The sequence below is a fragment of the Eupeodes corollae genome, chromosome 2 (assembly GCF_945859685.1).
Source record: "Eupeodes corollae chromosome 2, idEupCoro1.1, whole genome shotgun sequence".
Taxonomy (NCBI): Eukaryota; Metazoa; Arthropoda; class Insecta; order Diptera; family Syrphidae; genus Eupeodes; species Eupeodes corollae.
The window spans coordinates 14,701,076-14,722,911 of NC_079148.1; the positions used below are offsets into that span (position 1 = coordinate 14,701,076).

A 21,836-nucleotide genomic window follows, 5' to 3' on the forward strand; every position below is an offset into this window, starting at 1 on the left:
GGCCGACTGGCGGTGAAAACATCCTTTTGTAAATCTTACCAAACAAAAGTTTGCTCCACTGCTAAAAGACGTTGTGGATAAAAGCATTTCTCCCACTACAACACAAAACAGATTTAAGGCGTGTGGATTATTTCCCTGGAATAAAAATGCCATTCGTTTTTCTAAATGTCTGGGAAGGAGTAATTTCCGCTACAACAATCAAGAACAGTCTGTACAGGTTTAAACGGACGCGTTTGAAAGTATTTGCGAAATAATTGGCAAAGAAAAGGTTGATCAACTAGAAAAATTCAATTTGGATGACGAGAACAGCGAAGATTTTTCAAAGATGGATTCACTTAACACTTTTTTTTATAATGAACGTTTTCAAACGAGTCGAAGAAAAAAAAATAGATGTAAATAGCGGAGTACAAACTGATCCTCAAAGCTAGGACTTACCAGAATTGGTGGACTTTAGCACAATCAACGAATTTTTGTTTGCTGAAGACAACATCGACGTTTTAAATGTTAATGCTTCAAATTCCAATGCAGAAATAAAGGAAAATAATCCTGTTCTTAGAGAAGTACCCGATTTGTTAGACTGGCCTGAAACACCATTACGCAAAGGTATCAAACCGCAAAAAACCTAATAAGAGTTTTGTTATTACCAACTCCACATGGAACAGGAACAGGAAAAAAAGAAATGAAACAAAGGATTGAAAAAGAAAAGGAAGAAAGAAAAGCCCTTAGGCTTGAAAAAAAGAAGCGAAAGCTTTAGAAAAATTAAGAAAAATGAAAAAAAAATATTTAATATTTGTTTGCTCTGTTAAACAAGCAATTTAAATAAAAAATGTGATTTTTGTGTATATATTTAATTATAAGAGATTTTTAAATGAAGTATTTAATTTATTTTGTCTTTACTATTTTTTATTTTTATTTGAATGAAGTATTTTTGTTATAATTAACTGTTTTTTATTAAACTTTGATACAAATTTACACGAAAAATAGTTGTATTTCTTTCAATTTTAAGGAAGCCAATAATTGTACCCTTGGGTGCTAACAACTGTACCTGGATGCCAATGATTGTACCTTTCGGCTGGTTTTTCCTATTTTGATGTTTTTATTAAATTCCTTGCTGATAAAACATTTTTTTAAGAACTTTCGGTTAAGAAATTCTTTAATTTTTAATTTGACATATAAAACATATTCCTAACTCTTTAAATGACAGAGCAAAATTCACAATTTAAAGTGAAAAAATCTTTAGGGGTACCAACCAATGAATGAATGTACCCGTTACGCTACTTACGTAATTTTCATTCGTTAGCTTTCGAGTTCTTCCTTAATTCCATGAGTATTTTCATGAATTTGGGGATAGACAGTTGTAAGCTAGAGAAATGTTGCTTTCTTTTCTGCATATTTTTGTAAATTGTAGATTAGCAAAAGTAATGTTCGTTAGCTTACTAATTATTTTTTTGATTTCTCAAATCTGCGTGGGTAAATTTTGTTCCTGTTTTTTTGTTAAAATTTTTGGAGTGCAAAATTTACATAAGTTTGCTTAAGAATTTATTATTTTATTTCACAAAAGTTTTTTTCATAAATCGAAATAGTTGTGAAACAGCGAAAGTATTTGGTAAACTGTTCTTTTCACATTGTCGAGGAGAGAACGAATACTTTTGATATAATGGTCGAACTTTTGCAGAATAATATAATTACAAGTTTGTATACTTAAAACTTAACTCTTAACAATAAGTTTTGTATATAATCATTCATACCTTGAAGTACTTAACACATATTTATTTTTTTATATTAAACTATGATCAAACATAAAATGGAATATATAATAACATCTTAAATTGTTAACTGACGTTTAACTGTCATTGTTATACTGTCGCCTGTCATTAAACTGACGATTCTCTATCACTCTAATTGTTAACTGACGTTTCTGTATTATTGTTATTCTTTCACCTGTCATTCACCCTGACATTTTTCTATCATTCTAATAGTGTCATTCAAACTGTTAAACCTACTATTTTTAAGCTGTTGGCATTCAATTTCCTTAAAACCTTAAGAATACACTATAACATCCCTGGACGTATAAATTTACCTCTTCATCACACGAGGACTTACACAAAAATGAAAACGAACAGAACCTTCCTCAACCCAAATGGCAGAATATAATTTAAACCGGAAGAGTTGAAGTGTTAACTGAATCTCCTCCTTACAGCTGTTCACATGCATTTGAATGCAGATTATTTGTTCTATATACGAGTATATCACTTAAACTTTAAGCCATTGCATTAAGGACGAAGAGGTTTATATTTTTGTCATATCTTTATATTGGGATTAAATTTATTGTCGGTAGTACCACAGCTCAAAACCTCTCTTTAACATTCCAATAAAAAAAAACAACAACAGAAAGAAGACAAATTACAACGAAAGGACGAACCAGTAAAAAGGATAGACTTGTGTAGTATGTCAATAATGACCGACTTTATCTTTCGTCCTTTTTTGCTTTTTTTTTATTGTAGGTAAGGTAAGGTATACCTTTACTTTGATTTAATTTTGTAGAAAGGCTGTGTGGCGGCGCGGGGGTCGCTTTAAAGAGGTTTTCTACAATTTACTGTCTATTTTGGTGGCGCAAAGGTTTGTGGTGTCCTTAAATAAGAATAACAAAAGGAAGATGAACCAAACCCGAAAAAAAGAACATGTTTTCACAGCGTTAACAAATGACGCCATCAATCTTTCTAACCAGAGTTTCCTGTAAAATCTCAATGTTATTTTTTTTATTTAGTTTTGAAAACGAACAACGTTAACTTGGACTAGGACAAGGACTAGGACTTTACCTACTTGTGTTGGAAGAATGATGCCTAAGGACTTATTTCCAGGACTAGGAGTTGATGAGGATGAGGTAATATGGGTTGTAGTTTTTGCACAAAAAAAGATTTGTTTTTTCTTCTTGTTCATGGTTCATCATTTTTTTTTATTTGTGCTTGTCCGACATTTTGTTTCCGGTCTACAAAATGGCTGCCCTCATCGTCATCTTGAGGTTTCGTTCACATTAAGAAAGAAAATGAGGGAAAGTTTGGTTACATTTCCCTTGGGTAACTACTTATTTTCTATTTTTTTTTCTTTTGCTGGGTTTTGCGGAAATAGATGTGACGTAGGTAGAGTGTGGAGCTGATGATGTCACTTTAAATTGTCCTTTAAGATAACGTTTGAATGTGATGTATAGCGGTAGGTAAGGTTTGTTTACATTTGTGATGTTCCTTTTCCTTTAGAATTTTTAATCGTTGAAAAAATGCTTTCAGTTAGATGATTTTTTTTTTGTAAATTTTGTATCAATCATAAAACCTTTTCAAAAAACCACTTTATCAAAATGGATACATACATATTTTAGCTATTACAGAAGTTTATCTTAGTTAAGAAATATTATTGCTGGGTTTGCATTTGAAGGTGAAGAAAATAAACAAAAAACATCAAAAGACTGTAAAACATCGCATGCTGTTTATAATATTTTTATATTTCTCTTCCTCTGAATAATACGAATATGACAGCACTGTGTTAGTAGGTGGTAGGAAGTGTGTCTTGAGTAATCGAAAACGGAAACTCCTCTGGGATACGTATAGCGAGGATATCAAGCCGAGAGTATTTATGATCCTTTTTGCTTGGTGTTTGCATCAGTTTATATGATGATGATAATTTGGTGTGATGACGCGATTGCTCAGCGGGGATCAACACGACGACGACTCGAGACGTAGACGTGGAGTTTTTTTTTTCTTTTAATAAAGTGAATTTTACTATAAACATACAATTTCGAAAACATACTCATAGGGATACTAAATAATATAAGAGAGAGATTGAAGTGAGGAATGGGCTTTTTGATTGTAGAACATTTTAGATGATAAATTATGAATTTTCTCAGATATTAAAAAAATTGTGGTACGAGTGATTTGATTGAAAGAAGAATGTTGAACAGTTTTTAATTTACCACAAATCTATCAGAAAATTTCAAGGTCTGGGTCCTTAGTTGAACATTTTATGAGGAGAGAGAAACGAGTCGAACAACGGTTCAATGTCTTAGTTATCGTTGACCTTGCGTAACTTTTTTAAGAACACAGAGGCTGACATAACTTTAAACTTCAATCAAAATAAAACATAACATTCTATTTTATTGATGAAATGAGTTTAAAAAAAAACTACATATATTCAGAAGTGGAGGTACTTTGTCCTGTGGTTTACCGAAGTCCAGTATTTATACATTTTTGTTATGACTGATTTAATCTTCTTGAAAAGCTTGTATTTTACGCTTCAGATAAACTAATGAAGTTGTAAAGGTCCACCATGCTTAAAAAATTTTAAGAAAAAAATTACTAGAAAAATTGAGTACTTTTTAATTATTTTCGTGGCTTTAAGTTGGTAACCTTGACATTTTACACCTGTCAAATTAAGTTGTCATTTGAAATGTCATAATATAAGTTGAACGTTTATCATTCATTATTATGGATTGCTAGCAATTGAACAACTCTTTAAAATAATTAAACCTTTCTGAAAAAGTGTTGTCTTAAACAGAGCCACATTTCGCGAAAACGTGGAAGTGGAAAGTGGAAGTGGTTCTGACGTTCGTAAGGCAAGTGTCATATAAAAATGTATGATGATTCTATTTTATTAACTTCCCATAGGAAGTTATCGTAATGGGTCCGATTTGTCAAATTGAAAATGTTGACATTTCTCGACGTTCCAAGGTCCCTAGAGTCGAAATAAAAGATTTTTAGAAAGATGTCTGTGCGTGCGTGTGTACGTACGTTCGTACGTCCGTACGTCCGTACGTCCGTACGTTCGCGACGTTTTTTTCGTCGTCCATAGCTCAAGAACTAGAAGAGATATCGACTTCAAATAAATTTTGTTATACAGATAATAAGGCAGAGAGATGCAGCAAGGGCTCTCAAGAAAATTGCGTGGGTTGTTTTTTTACCATAGCAGTTTAAAAAAAAGTGAAAATTTGGCTAACCCTAAATATCTTACGAACCAAAACCGCTAGAGACTTGAATTAAATTTTATATAATAAACTGTAACGTGATCTCAAAGAAATATGTTTTTTGAAAAAAATCTATCTAACGGTTTTTTTTCTAAATCAAAAAAACTGAAAAAAAAATTGTCACCTCCTAAATTTAACGACTAACATATGATTTCAACTCCGAAACAATTTTGAGCAACGGAGAATAATGTTTTTGAAATATGATAAAATTTTGAGAAAAATCGAATTGACAGTATTTTTTTATAAAAAATAAAAATTTAAAAAAACATTACTCAAAGTTCGTAAAAATTAAATATCGATTCAAATATCTTTTCAAAAACTTAAAATTTAGGCTTCAAGCTCATTTTATCTTATAAGAAATATTGTTTTTAACATTCAGTAAAATTTTGAGAAAAATCGAATTGACAATTTTTTTACAAAAAATAAAAACCTAAAAAAAAATTAATAAAAGTTGGTAAAAATTGATTTTCGACTCAAATATCTTTTCAAAAATTGTAGATATTGGCTTTAATTTACTTTTATCTTACAAAAAATATTGTTGTGAACATTTAGTAAAATTTTGAAAAAAATTAATTGACAGTTTTTGTACAAAAAATTAAAACCCTAAAAAAAAGTTCACAAAAGTTGGTAAAAATTGATTTTCGACTCAAATATCTTTTCATAACTTTGGCTTCAAACTAATTCTATCTTATAAGAAATATTGTTTTCATTATTAGGACAAATTTTAAAAAAAGTCGAATTGACAGTATTTTTTACAAAAAATAAAACTCTAAAAAAAAACAATACTAAAACTTATTTAAAATTTACTTTCGACTCAAATAGCTATTCAAAAATTAAAAATATCGGCTTCAAACTTATTTTATTTCACAGATAATATTGTTTTCGATATTCAGTAATTTTTATAAACGGTGATTTTTTAAGAGCTTGAGAACTTAAAAAAAAAAACGCATAAAATTTGCAAAATCTCATCGATTCTTTATTTAAAACGTTAGATTGGTCTATGACATTTACTTTTTGAAGATAATTTCATTTAAATGTTGACCGCGGCTGCGTCTTAGGTGGTCCATTCGGAAAGTCCAATTTTGGGTAACTTTTTCGAGCATTTCGACCGGAATAGCCCGAATTTCTTCGGAAATGTTGTCTTCCATAGCTGGAATAGTTGCTGGCTTATTTGTGCAGACCTTAGACTTGACGTAGCCCCACAAAAAATAGTCTAAAGGCGTCAAATCGCATGATCTTGGTGGCCAACTTACCGGTCCATTCCTTGAGATGAATTGTTCTCCGAAGTTTTCCCTCAAAATGGCCATAGAATCGCGAGCTGTGTGGCATGTAGCGAAATCTTGTTGAAACCACATGTCAACCAAGTTCAGTTCTTCCATTTTTGGCAACAAAAAGTTTGTTAGCATTGAACGATAGCGATCGCCATTCACCGTAACGTTGCGTCCAACAGCATCTTTGAAAAAATACGGTCCAATGATTCCACCAGCGTACAAACCACACCAAACAGTGCATTTTTCGGGATGCACGGGCAGTTCTTGAACGGCTTCTGGTTGCTCTTCACTCCAAATGCGGCAATTTTGCTTATTTACGTAGCCATTCAACCAGAAATGAGCCTCATCGCTGAACAAAATTTGTCGATAAAAAAGCCGATTTTCTGCCAACTTTTCTAGGGCCCATTCACTGAAAATTCGACGTTGTGGCAGATCATTCGGCTTCAGTTCTTGAACGAGCTGTATTTTATACGGTTTTACACTAAGATCTTTGCGTAAAATCTTCCATGTGGTCGAATAACACAAACCCAATTGCTGCGAACGGCGACGAATCGACATTTCACGGTCTTCAGCAACACTCTCAGAAACAGACGCAATATTCTCTTCTGTACGCACTGTACGCATTCGTGTGGTTGGTTTAATGTCCAATAAAGTAAACTGAGTGCGAAACTTGGTCACAATCGCATTAAATGTTTGCTTACTTGGTCGATTATGTAGACCATAAATCGGACGTAAAGCGCAAAACACATTTCGAACCGAACACTGATTTTGGTAATAAAATTCAATGATTTGCAAGCGTTGCTCGTTAGTAAGTCTATTCATGATGAAATGTCAAAGCATACTGAGCATCTTTCTCTTTGACACCATGTCTGAAATCATGCGTGATCTGTCAAATACTAATGCATGAAAATCCTAACCTCAAAACCTAAAAATCAACCTTTATAAAAATCCAGCAGTCCATTCTACAAAAAATAGTACTCAAGTGTGGTAAAAATTGATACGGGTACTTATAGAAAAACTTTTAAGCAAGACCTATCGACATACGGGATGGGAAGTTATCAGTGTGGGCCGCATCTAAGCCTCTTTTTGTTTTCTTCAATTAATCTTGTATCTACTAAACTTATGGATGTAATGACTGCAGATTCAAATGTTGTATTGCAATGAGACACTTAATGGTTTGCATGAAAAGTATGCGCTAAAGCGTTTGCTTTTTCGGAACTTGTAACCATTATCGAATCACCAACTTTTAGAGCGGGAATAAACGGTTTCTTTTTGTTAATTACTTTTACAATATTCGAGAAGGGCTTACTAGAATCTTCTAAGTCTTGTAATTAACGATTCCAACATTTATTTTTAAAGTATTTATGGATTCTTTAACTAAGTCATTGAGAATTTTAACTTCTGAGAGCAGGTCAAGATCCCTATTTCTCATCTATCTAATCATTTCAATGATATTGCCAGGCAGTTGAATTGGATTACCTGCTCGTATAGTTTTCTTTGGTACGTATTTATTAATGCATTCAATAACTAAAGTTGTAAAGAAAGATCTACTTTCGTTAATATCATTTTCATTGAAATCTCTTGTCAGAAAGTTAGGCATATGTCGTAGCTTAATGTTTAATTTGTTCTTATAGCTACTCCAATTTGCATTTTTGAAGTCATGGACTTCATTAATTTGAGATACAGGGGATTCGAAAACCCCCGTTGTGACAAGCAGATGATCCGAACTTAGTTCATTAATTACCATAGGTTGACTGAAAATCCATGGCATATTGGTTAGAAAAAGATCTAAAGTCGAGGGATTGGAACGATTATTTGAAGGATAATAACTTGGGTAACGAGTGTCTCTGATTCAAATTACCAAGAATATTAGCCCATGCGTAATCTATTAAACACCCTCAGTTTCTATTTCTGCTATTAAAATCACCGCCTAGCCTATTAAGAACAAGTTCCGAATGCTTATTAATTTTCTCAGGTCATTATTAAAATCAAAACGTTTTTTTTTGGTGGTCATTAGATATTTTTTGTTTCTTAAAATGCAATTTTGGCCAACTGAAATAATTTGAGGAGCAATGAACGTGATGTCCAAAAATAGCAACCATTGCAATTTAAAAAAGGGGCTGGGATGCGACCCACACTGATAACTTCAAATTTTTTGTGAAATAAAATAAATTTGAAGCCAATATTTTTAATTTTTGAAAGCTATTTGAGTTGAAAGTAAATTTTTACCAACTTTTATTAATTTTTTTTAGATTTTTATTATTTGTAAAAAAAACTGTCAGTTCGGTTTTTCTCAAAATTTTATCAGATGTCGAAAACATTATTTTTCGTTGCACAAAATTGTTTTGGAGATGAAATCATATTTTTTGGTCGTAAAATTTTGGAGGTGACCGTTAAATGGATTTTTTTTTCAAAAAATACATTTCTTTGATATCACGGGTCAATATATTATATAAAATTGAATTCAAGTCTCTATCGTTTTTGGTTCGTAAGATACTTAGTGTTAACCACAATTTTCACCTTTTTTCAAACTGCTATGGTAAAAAAACTACCCATGCACTTTTCTGCATCTTTCTGCCTTATTATCTCTATGACAAAATTTATTTGTAATCGATATCTCTTTTGCTTTTGAGCTATGGACGACGAAAAAAACGTCGTTAAGGTACATACGTACGGACGTACGTACACACGCACGCACAGACATCTTTCTAAACATCTTTTATTTCGACTCTAGGGACCTTGAAATGTCCAGAAATGTCAAAATTTTCAATTCAAAAAATCGGACCTATTACAATAACTTCCTTTGGGAAGTTAATAAAGATCCAACAAACAGTGGCAGTTGAAGTCGAAAGGCATTCGTTAGAGTTGGGCATCAATTTCTCGTATTGAATTTTTTGTTAATTGTTAAGCTTACAGCAATACCCTCAACTTTTTCATTTGTTTTTTATTCATTAGTAGCTGTAGAATTTAATGAATCGAATGCCTTTTGGTTTTTGCACCAAGAAGACCAAACGTTTTTCAGTTTTACGCATGCGCTGTTCTGTACATCACAGACCATATTTAGTTTAGCGATCACAGATTTAAAGTCGCAAACATTCTGCTGCTTTAGGATTTCGATGTTAATACAAGAAAATAGTTTTGTCAAAAAGTTGGGTACAGTTTTCAAGGGGAAGATGTCCCAAAAGTCCACAGGAGTTCCGTGGATAGAAGTAAAACAAAAACTGGTTAAAGAGAATGAGACTACACTGCAGCTTTTGTACACCGTTGCATTTCTATCTTTATTTTGAGGCTATTTTCGTAAATAATGTTTTAGTAAATTTCTAGTTGCATTCCTTGCCTTTAATAACTTTATCAAAATAACCTTACTTCCAGTGATGCTCATCAGCTTACCCCTGACCCAAATTTTCGACGTACTTTCAGGTCCACAGATTCTTTTTTAGCCATACTCTACGAATGTGAGATTTCCACTTTAATTGGTCTTTTGGGAATTTTAAGGCCCACTCAAAAATATATATGAACTAAAATTTAACATAGAATTCATTTCATTGCTTCATTTACTTAAAAGCATATCACATAAGGCTATGGTACAAGAGGTTGTGTGTTTTTGATGGAATTTTGAAATTCTTATAAAAAGTTCAAAATATTTTAACTAATGGAGCTATCTTTTCTACTTGTCTCATTTTTCCACATAAGTTTTACTCATTACTAGAAGCTTATTACAGTATTCAAGGGTCCAAGTGAGTCTTTGCATTTCCCTCGTCACAATGATTTCTCTCTCCTTTATGACCCTAAGTTATTGCTTGAAATTCTCATTAAAATAAATAAGATAAACTGCGTACAGCAAACCATAAAGCTTTTCAATCTTTTGTTCTTAACGGCTGTATTAAGATTAACTATGTCCTCTCATGAGTTTACTAATTATTTTTCAAAAACATTTGCAAAATCCCATCTTTTCATGCTCTCACTGATCCTTAGATGTGAGTAGGTTGGTATACAAATAGAAAAGCAAAATTCCATAAAACTTATAAATAAATTCATTGCAATCTTATCCCACTTGACAGTTTTTGTGTGTTTTTAAAATTCTTATTCAGGCGACAAAACTTTGTATATAGGTCCCTCCTATCCTTCGTAAGTAGACTTTTACCTCTAAATGAAACTCTGTTAGTTTATCCTTTACACACTTTATAATATACAAACATTGGCTTGAGTACCTAGAACTTAGAGTCCTGTCCTATAACTCTCAACCTGTAACTAACTTATAGAGCTGTTTTTTATGAAGAGCACCTACATCCTACTCCAATGAACTTAAATAAATTCCTACTGCACGCGTGAAATTAAATTAATTTCTCCTTTATGAAGCCTGGACTTTTTGTGTGATGTGTACACACTGAAAACATGCTTTACCTTCACCTCGTTTTTAATATATACACAGTCTGTTTCTGTTCAGCCAGCCAAACAGTCTTCTCTTCATCATTCCAGAGGAGCCTCAAGTATAAAGAGAGAGGTTTTGGTAGAGGTAGGTACCAGTACCCATACCATTACCATTGGTTGGTAGTTCGCTTATATTTATAAAAGGATACAGCATCAGTAGCCCCATCTGGATTGGGTAACATGGTTAGTTGACTCTGGTCAAAGTGTTGTTCAATTAGAATAATTTATTTAGTCAAAATGACCCTACCGCAATCCTGTGGCAATGGAAATACGATGACGCTGTTGGGTGTTGTTTGGTTTCGAAGTGTGTTTGGATGTTGATGAGCGACGAATTAAGGACTCTGCAATTGCAGTATATTCTTAATTCAATCCTTCGTTTATACACATACAATACATACAAACATAGAAAGCCATGGTGCAGTATTCTGGAACCCAAATTAAACAGAAAGTATATTTTCTGCAAAAAAGAGGTGGAGAGAAAGAAAAAGTTAAAAAGTTCAAGGCGATGACTGTTTATATATATACATGCACAACATTCAGACAGAACCAACCCTCTACCAAAAAAAACACAACAACTAACCCCTTCCTTGGCTTGCAGAGCTTTACACAAAAACTCAATCACGTCACCTTGAATTGGACGTGGAAAAAGGAACTTTCAGTGAATTTAAATTGAAAACAATATAACCTTCCAGAAAACACATCACACAAAGAGTTCCAGAGGTTCACGTCCAGCCAAACCCAACCAACCAGCCATCCAACCAACAGTATGATCGTTTTTTGGTTAAATAAATCCCAAAGTTTCTTCTTTCACTTGAACCTAGAAAGAATCCTTTGAGAAGTTGGTGCGAGCACAAACTTTTTGACTGCCCTGCTTTGCTCTGCTATGCCATCAGAGACATTGGTGGAATCCTTTATACTTTTGTATCCACATTTAATGAAACCATGCGGCGAAAAGACACTGCTCACAGAATAACTGTTTATTTGACATTTCCCAAAAACAGAAGGCAGCAAGGTGTGTCGCTGTCCATGTCCACTGACCGAAGACCGAAAACAACGAAAACGATTTCAATGCTGTGTGAGCGCAAAAGGACCAAAAGGACACACGACACGAGATAATTGCGTAGGAATTAAATTGGAATTGACTTTTTTTTTTGTCTAATTTAGTTTAAGTTTTGTAAGAGAAAAGAAACTTTTGTTTTAATATAAAAGTTTTTAAACACAGAAGAAAAAATGTAATAGAAAACGTTTCGACAGTTCAAATGATGATAATTTTGTGGTGTCGTCGTTTGGAAATTAGATGATTTGTTGCAATTTAATGAGATGGAGTTAAGAAAATAGCTATTTTAAAAATTTTTAAATGAAGAGTTAAATTTTTCTGGAAAACGTTAATTAGAATTTTGAGTACTTCAAGAATCAGGTTCTTTTTACTGTCAAGAGAACATATTATATGAAAAAGTACGTATACGCCCAGGTGTACACTAAAATATTCAATCTGTATTTTATTTCCAATCATATTACTTGAGCCTTAAGTATATTATTCATAATCACATATTTTTTGGAATGTGTTTTCATATAATATGACAAATATTTGTCAGCGTCTTTGAGTTGAAGAACGTAAATGTTCCTTTAAAAACGTTGATTAGTATTTTTAGAATCTATGATTTTGGTATCCTCCAGACGTTTAGAATAAGCAAATTTTATTTCCCACAAGAAAAGCGAAGGGAGTTCCTTAAAAATTAATTTGTGTTTTTAATTTTCATAGCACAAAAATAGAAGTTGAAAAGTTGAACTTTTATCGTGCCCTGTAGTAATTTGCTCAAGGACGTTTGTTGTGATGCGTGGTTTCATGATAGTGTGTAATTTAAAAATTCATATTATTTTATTCTAAGAAAAATTGACAGCCTAGGGCCTATCCTCAATGACAACACAACTGATGACGGAATTTTAACCTAATAGACTTTGCGAAGGTGCATTGTAGTCTATTTGTAAAATTTCGAGAATTTTTTCTTCTCACATCAATTTTGAATTATAAAAAAGAATTGAATGATCTCAGGATTTAAATTTTAATGGTAATTCAAATGTTATTGTATTGAAATAGCTTTGAAACCAGCTTTCATTCTCATAAAATGTGGGAAAGACTTGTAATGGAAATACCTTTACATGTTTTTTGGGCATTTTTTCAATTTACGACTCTTATTTTTAAATCATTATCAGTTTTGAGGCTTAAGTGGACTTGTTATTTTTGGAGTAAGAACAATCTTTGTGAGAATTTGAAACTCCATTACATATACATATGTCCATTGTTCCAAGAGTCAAACGGTGTTAATATACCAGAGAAAAGTTAAGATTCATTCATTCATCTTGACGAAAAATTATAGCTTGGAACCTTCCTGTCCATTTTGTGTTGGTGACACCTATCAAATCTTTTGTTTATTATTAACTTGATTATGCCAAACCCGTGGCATGATGGTTAGTGCGTTGGACTGTCATGCAAGGGGTCTTGGGTTCAATCCCTGCCTGTGCCAGCTTAATTTAAAAAAAAATAATTTTCGCGGGTACTGCCTCTTGCGAGGAATTGACAAATCCTTCAAGAGTAATTCTTGTCATGAAAAAGTGCTTTCTCAAACTAGCCGTTCGGATTCGGCCTTAAATTGTAGGTCCCTTCCATTCCTGACAACAGTACTCGCACACAGGAATGGTTGAGAGTTGTAAGTCACTAGGCCCTGGTTCACAACGGACTGTTGCGCCACCCCATTTGATTTTTTTTTTTGATGCCAAAGCCGCATGGCAAGTTACACGATTGAACAACACGTTCAAATAATAAAACTTTATTATCAAAATGCCTGTTCGTTAATGCAAACGTTGCTCACAGTGCGCCCATTTTACGGTAGACGTGGTGGCTCTTCACAGTCAACTCTTCAACGTTTGGTGGCCAAATTTAAGACAACTGGCTTACTAAATAATCGGTTGAGAAAATGGCCGCGGTCCGTAAGGGTGTATAGCAGAACCCGAAGCAGTCTATTCCTCTCCATGCACAAGAACTCGGCCTTTCGTAGACTTCAACTTGGTAAATTTTGCGTCGGGAATTCAAGAGTTCAAAGTTCATGACCAAAGACAACGTAGTTTGTTCGCTGACTGGGCTTTGAAACGTTTGGAAGAGTACTAATTTCTAATGGTTCCAGGAGTATGGCGCTACGTGCCACACAGAACGTAGCGTCCCTGTGAGGTTTCTTGAAGTCGCAGGTCTATGTCTTATTCCACACTTAACGGTATACATGCACCTTTCAAATAAAAAATAATTTTGTTAATACCTCACACTCAGCTTGTTTTATTTCATTTCAACATCTAAGTAGTAGAAGGCCATTGAACTTTGTTTTTATCTAAACTTGCCCGTTCAACAAACGCTCTCGATATTAAAAACTTTATTTCGAACAAGACTGATACGTCGCTATTAAAAGTTGAGAAAATAATTCATCGAAACCAATCGAAATATGCATCTTTTAAGATAAGAGTTCTAGACTCAATCTTCCACCTTCTAAACTCAACATCGCTTTGGCCAAAAGGGATCATAATACACGAATTCAAGAATAAACAAAATAATAATATAAAGTCGTCATCCTTTAACCCTTTTTAAGAGACCCGGAAAATGCATTATTATCGAAGAGTCAGATTCAACAAGTTTTGATTTATTACCAAAACGTCAATACCCTAAGGACAAAGCTCAATGCGATCTATAAAAATATTAACAATCTACAACATGACATAGTTACTATTACAGAAACATGGCTAAATAATTTCTTTATAAATACCGAACTCTTTGACTCAACTTACCAAGTTTTTAGACGAGATAGGCACCAATCGAGCGACTCGGAGACAGTTGGTGGTGGAATACTATTCGCGTTAAAAAACTACCTTATATGCACTTTGGTTGATACTTTTGATCATTCTGACGTCGAAATGCTATGTATTAAAATCAAATTGGAAACAGGTTATCTCTTTATCATCTCAGTATACATACCTCCAAGATCTACCAGTTTTGTCTATGAAAAATGCATACATTTAACTGAGAAGATCCACGACCAAATGGAACCTAATGATGAACTGCTGATCGTAGGTGATTTCAATCTTCCAAACCTCAACTGGACAAAATCATCAGATTTCAACTCTTTTACACCTATGAGTCCAACGAGCACCAATGAATTCACAATTATTGATGGTTTAGCTTCTTGTGGACTTGTTCAATTTAATGGGGTTGCCAATCAATGCAACAAATATTTGGACCTAATACTTTTCTCCGACACGATAAATACTGACGTAGCTGTATCTCCAGCCGATGTTAAACTAGTAGAAGAAAACCGTCACCATCCAGCTTTAAATATATCACTGAATATAAATGTGTGCAATATCCCTAATACATCAAATGAAAAACTAGAATTCAATTTTAAAAAATGTAACTTAAATGAACTAACTAACTTATTGTGTAGTTTTGACTGGAATCAACTGCTCCTAAATCGTAATATTGATGACATGTGTCTAAATTTTAATAGTATTATTTTTAACTGTTTGTTTTGTTTAATGAATCTCTTAGAAGCTCAGTTTTCCACTGTTATGGAAAAGTGCATTTATAACTCCGATTCATAAAAAAGGGTCTAAGAATGAAATAACTAATTACCGACCGATTGCCAAACTTTCCGTTATTCCCGAACTATTTGATTCCATTATCTGTAAGATGTTATCCTTTGATTGTAATTCAATTGTAAGTGAAAATCAACATGGTTTCGTCCAGAATAAATCAACAATTACAAACCTACTTCACTTCACTTCTTTTTGCCTTCACTCCGTCGAAGATCGTAAGCAAGTATATTGCGTATTCACAGATTTCAGCAAAGCCTTTGACAAATTGTGCAACAAGACTTTAGTCCATAAACTCAAGGCATTAGGGTTTAACGACAAATTCTTGACGTGGATCTCGTCTTATCTCAAGAACAGAAGTTATAGCGTTGTATTCAGAAATGAATTCTCCGACCAATTTTAGGTCAACTCTGGTGTTCCACAGGGTAGCCATTTAGGTCTTTTATTATTTATCTTATATATAAATGACAAAACATCCGTTATAAAAAACTCCTTCGTTTTAATATACGCTGATGACATTAAAATTTTCAAATCTATTAGTTCAATTAATGACTGCTCACAGCTTCAAGAAGATCTTCATAGTTTTAGGGAATGGTGCAATACTAACCGACTTTTATTGAATATTGACAAATGCAAAACTATGTGTTTTACACGCAAAAAAACAATTATAGATTATAACTATTTATTATATGCTTCTGCATGCTCAAACTTCTCGTAATAATACCCCTAGGTATTTGTATTCGGTTACACACTCTAAGGCTTCTCCGTTAAATGACCATTTCTCGTTAACGATTAAGTTCCATAAGCAACAATAATTATATAACCTGTTTATCATGAGCTGTAACGCTTCCGGCGAATACGCAAACATGACAATATCACCTGCAAATAATCTGCCACCAGGAAGATAATCAATCAGGTCATTTATAAAAAGTGAGAAGAAAGTGGGGCTCAATGTGCAGCCTTGCCTTACTCCGGATGAGGTCACAAACCAATCTGACAACTCTGCACCATTCCATACAGCCGCTCGTGTTCCTCTATAGAGATTCTCTAGCGCACGTCCAAATTTCATCGATAACCCCGCGTTATATAGCTTGTAGAATAAGGCACCTCTATTTATTGTATCGAATGCCGCTTGAAAGTCGATGAAAAATACATATAATTTCTTTTTTTGAGCGATAAAGCTTTCTGCAAGACTTCAGAGTACAAAAATATTGTCCATTGTAGAGTAGCCTGCTCTAAAACCTGCTTGAAACTCTTTCAGTATGTTCTGAGACTTAATCCACTTGTTGAGACTTTTCTGCATCATCGTTGTAAGAATTTTATATGTTGCATTCAAGAAGGAAATGCCCCGATAGTTTGAAGCATCCGCGTATGATCCTTTCTTATGTATTGGGAATATAACAGCTTCTTGATATTCATTCACTACCAAATTCCCCTCTATGACTTTATTGAACATCGTAAGAAGTCGATCATTAAGTGCAGAAGTGCCATATTTGTAAAATTCGGCTGGGATACCGTTTGCGCCTGCTGCTTTCCCATCTTTCAGAGTACATAACGCTTGCTCCCATTCTTGTGCAGTAAACTGCGAGTCCAATATTTCATTGGTTATACCAGGTGTTGCATATTGCCAGATAGATGGCATCATTTCTGGGTTGAGGAGTTTCCGAAAGTGTTCGGCTAGCATATTTGCACACAGATTTTTGTGTATTGGCGGTTTTTTACCATTTAGCTCCCACGCAAGTTTCCAAAACGTTGATGCATTATTACAAGAGGCCAACCTGGCCGCTTGTCGTTCCTCATACTCTCGCTTTTTGCTTTTGCACAGTTTTTTATATGTCGTATTAGCTTCGATGTATATGTTTCTAAATTGACCTTGAGGTGAGTTTCTGAAATTCCTGAGCCATGCGAATGAAATTCTGCGTGCCTTCTGGCATTCTTCGTCAAACCAAGGCTCTACCCTTATTTTGTTTCGTGTAGTACTAATCTGCTGCTGTGGATAAGATGCCTTAACAATTTGATCTAGCAAGCGAAAGTCCGTATTTTGGCGGTTGTGTAGATTCGTGTCCAAACGTTGTCTGTATAATGAGGCTTTTGAGAGTTTCCAGTTGAGTCTAGGAAGTAATTGGTCGATGTTATTTACTACAGTTGAATGCCCAGTCATCCGTAAGGTAACGACTATCGGCAGATGGTCTGAGTATGGAAGTTCTCGCACCTCGAAATCAGTCACAAAGGGTTTCCAATCTTCGCCTATCATTGAATAATCAATAGTTGATGAACCTTGACCACCAACAAAAGTAAAATCACCAGAAACGTCACTGGGCATTGTTCCATTTAGAATTCTCAATCCAAACGAGTCACACAGTTCAATTATTCGTTTTCCTCTTGTATTGCACACTACATCTTTAGTCTGCCTATTAATTCCTTTTGCTTCGTTAATTGTTCCTGCAACTTGACCGATTCTCCCGTTCAGATCCCCAATCAGCATTATTTTCGATGAACTAATCGTATTAAATATCTCGCCGAGATTATCAAAGTCCTCATCCCAATTATTGCAATTCAAGTACAGGGGGAGTATCAAAAGGGTTTTGTTGTTGATTTGCAATTTAACGTACGTTAGGTGATTTTGATTGAGAAACTCACACTTCAAGTTTACTAACTCTTTTTTGTAACCAAAGTAACATCCTCCACTTGCTCTTCCTCTTGTTTGACTTCGTATTGCCGGGATCCACATAAACTTATAATCTATTAGTTTATTATCTATACTTGTGTAATTGTTCTCTGTTACAAAAGTTTCAAATAAAAATATTATGTCAAAAGTATTAACAAATTTATAAAAATCACTAAATAACGCTTTATTGGTCAAACCTGACGCATTATAAGATAAAATGTTTGAATATTTTTGGATACTGTCTAAATTACTTGAGTTTGAATTATTTAAACTACGGCAGACGGCATTAATACTAAATACTACAATTTACACTCCCAACTGCAGCACTGGTTGTAGGCACATGAACTGTATTACCGACGTTGTTGGTTGATTGTGCAGTTTCTGTCAAGTTGTTGCTGTCACTGCATGCTGTCAGAATTTTGTTCATTAATGTCATACCAATTTCATCATCTGTTTCACATTTAAGCATGTTGTTATGGTCCAGATAAAAAGATTTGTTTTCACAAATAAGTGTTTGTCCTCGAATCGTCACCTTCATGTTTTTGTTATATGTCTGAATGTTTGTTTTAATTTGCAAAATACGTCTTCTTTTATCACGAGCAGCTCGAGTATAATCTCGGTGGATAGAGATTCCAGTATCCCTCAACTTGATTGCTGACCTCAATATACGTGATACATCTTCGCTGTGTTGCATTTCGACGATGACGTTCGCTACTCTTTTGTTTCTGGAGCGTATAACTTTGGTTTTGACGATTTTCGAAGGATTATTTTCCTGAAGCAGATCTAAGCACACAATTTTATTTTTTCAATAACATGCTGATCGTCGTCCTGAGTTGGAATATGCAGTACCAGATTCTTTTCGTTGGATTTTTTTTTCTAGGACATCGATTTGCCGTTCAATTCAAGCACTTGACATCTATTCTCTACCTGTTGAAGTTTCGATTGAAGAAAAACATTACTCCTTTCTAGACTATCCATTTTTGTCTTGACTTCAACCAAGTCCGATTTGGTAGCCAAGTTTTTCATACGTTCATCAAGTAACGTTGCTAGTGATCGTTCTAAAGTCTTAACATCCACCACTTGCATATTGCCCGATTCACGATCTTGCATAATGGAGTTTATGGGAGAACGACACTGTCGTTTTTGCGATATAGCGCCATACACTTTTGTATTGTTGCACTTGGGGATGTTGTTGTTATTATTTGGCGGGGTTCTTTGTAGCCCATTCATTTTACAAGCTTAATATACTTTCAAAATAATCAGATGATAGCTCACCTCTTGGCAAACGATTATTTGGGATTTTATTTGAGTTTTTTTTCAATTTTTTATGTTGTAAATACTACTTTTTTACAATATTTTCGCACAATTTCACAGAACTTCTTATAAATGTCAACCGTACTCTTTCTGGCCAGCGTTGCCAATTTTAAATTAAAAATTACGTAAATAGCTATAAGTTTATATTAACGTTAGATAATTAACGGATAATTGCGTACAGAAAAACCGTTCAGAATTACATGATCTACAATGTGTACCTACAACTTTTTTTCAAACCGGTCAAAAATAAGAGGACTTTTTAAAGAGATGTATGGGCGTATAAATAAATCTTTGCTAAGGCTATGCCATTTTTGTATCTTATTTTCCTGAACTAAAAGACTGCATAATTCATCATTATTTTGCTAAACCAAACGTTTGATGGCGAAATCATCTCATGAAATGGACCAGTGAAACTATCTTCATCGGTATTGTGATTTGACATCCTTTGACTACTTTTTTTGCGGGCGATTGATCATTTAGACGCATTAGTGACACAGTTTTGACGCAGTTTTAACATTAAATGTCATTATTTGTTTCATTTAAAAATAAAAAAAGGGATATGCTTCAAAAAACAACATTTGACACTTAACATTGAGATTTCAAAGTTTAAGTCAGGATTAAAGTTAAAATATTAAAACTGGTATATTGTTCAGCATACCTACCTCATTGCTTTAAAGGTCATTTTTGTTAGACCTAACCTTATTTGTATGCCATTTTTATTGCTGTACGTCATATGTTATTTATTTTAATTAATGCAAAACTTCTGTAGTTTATCAAACATCCTTTTTTTTCAGCGTTTTTAATTGAAATACTATGTGAAACATTTTAGATCCTTTCCATTATTAAATCTCAGACAAAAATGTATTTAAAATTCTAAATATAAACAAAAGTTTTCATTTTGATCAACCAGCATTTTGGGCAATTATGACTTTCAAAGCTAATGCAGTAGATTGGAAGATCGCTGTGGTTCATCCTCTTCCGAAAAAGGGAAAGGACAACTCCAACCCCTCAAATCTTTGGTCGATCTTCTTTTTTTCGAAAAAATCTTCAATAGGGCTCTGATTAAGTGGGCTGCGGTGCGGACAACAAATTAATTCCGGATAAACAGTTCGGGTTGAAGGCGGGCCGTGACACAATTCATGCTGCGTCTATTCTCGTTTCTGATATCTAATGGAATAAATCAAAACAACAATGCACAGGTGCTGTTCTGGTTGATTTGGAAAAGGCCTTTAACAACGTATGGTTAGAGGGTCTTTACCTAAAACTGAGCAGGCTTGGCATAAGCAAGCCATTGTTGTATATACTTTATGACATGCTTAACTTTAGAAAGTTTGTTGTCAAAAGTGGCAATGTAACTTCTACCACAACATTCTCAATTAAAAATGGTCTTCAACAGGAAGCGGTGAATTCGCCGATTCTCCTTTACACTGACGATCTAATTGCGTACAGAACGGACCGAAAGGTTGAGGTTAGTGATTTCGACAAGATTCAGCAATATTGCGACGATTGGAAACTGAAAATAAACGTCCAGAAGTTGGAGCGAAGGCCCCTCTAGCCCTGGTCAGAGCATAGCATTTATATGTCTGTCCAAATATAAATACTGATCTAACCAGATACCGAGGTACTTCACTACACTTTTGCACGCTAATGGCTGCCGGTGAAGATCAGAGATGATCATCTTGCTCCAATTCTTGCATGTATCCCTCGTGGCCCTAGCCGACGGAGTCCAGAACAGAATTGTCTTCTTCTGGACATTAATTTTCAGTTTTCAGTCGTCGCAATAAGCTCTTTCCCAAAAATTCTACATTTTCTGATAATGATTTGATAAAACTTTGCATTTTACGACCCAGTGTGTCAGGCTTTAAAAATGTTAGCTATGGAGTTTTAACAATTTTGAAGGTAATATATCAAACGAATTTCTATTGTAATTAAGTCTTATTTTCCAAATACTACTAATTACTTAAACTCCTTTCAATATTTAATTACTACCCCTGTGGTCTCATTATTTAGGTTCTCAAGATAGTAACAAATTCTTGTAGCTCAACAAAATGATTTACACTGAATGACCCTCCAAAACCCCTGCAATAAGTATTGATTCCTTTGGAAAGCCCACTAAATATACCTAAAAACAACTTCATACATCATTACATAAAAGACAAACTTAATAATGTTTACTTTTACACAGAAACTAAGCCTAAAGTATATATTTTCTAATAGATTCCTTTGCTTTTTACGACCCGGCTTATGTTGGCTTACAACTTTTGCTCTTAAAAGAACTTGACTCGTTATGATACATACACATCACATTCATACACATACATATATATTTGCCAATTTTATATCAAAAAGGATATGTATGAATGTGTATGTAAAAGTTTTTATATCATTCTCAAAGTAAATAGCAATACTTCGAACTTCCGAACCAAGTTCCAAGTCATTCTTAGTTGAAATAAATTCGTTTTAATTTGATTTCGAAAGAAAATAGACTTTGGTATACTCTCGTATAATA

General features: G+C 33.9%; 1 protein-coding gene across 1 annotated transcript; it reads right to left on the minus strand.

The window, feature by feature from the left end:
- Positions 1-16,540: 16,540 nt before the first annotated feature.
- Positions 16,541-17,830, minus strand: LOC129944752 (uncharacterized). The gene has a single exon (XM_056054417.1). It carries the CDS (start codon positions 17,828-17,830, stop codon positions 16,541-16,543), a length of 1,290 nt encoding a protein of 429 aa, XP_055910392.1.
- Positions 17,831-21,836: the final 4,006 nt, after the last annotated feature.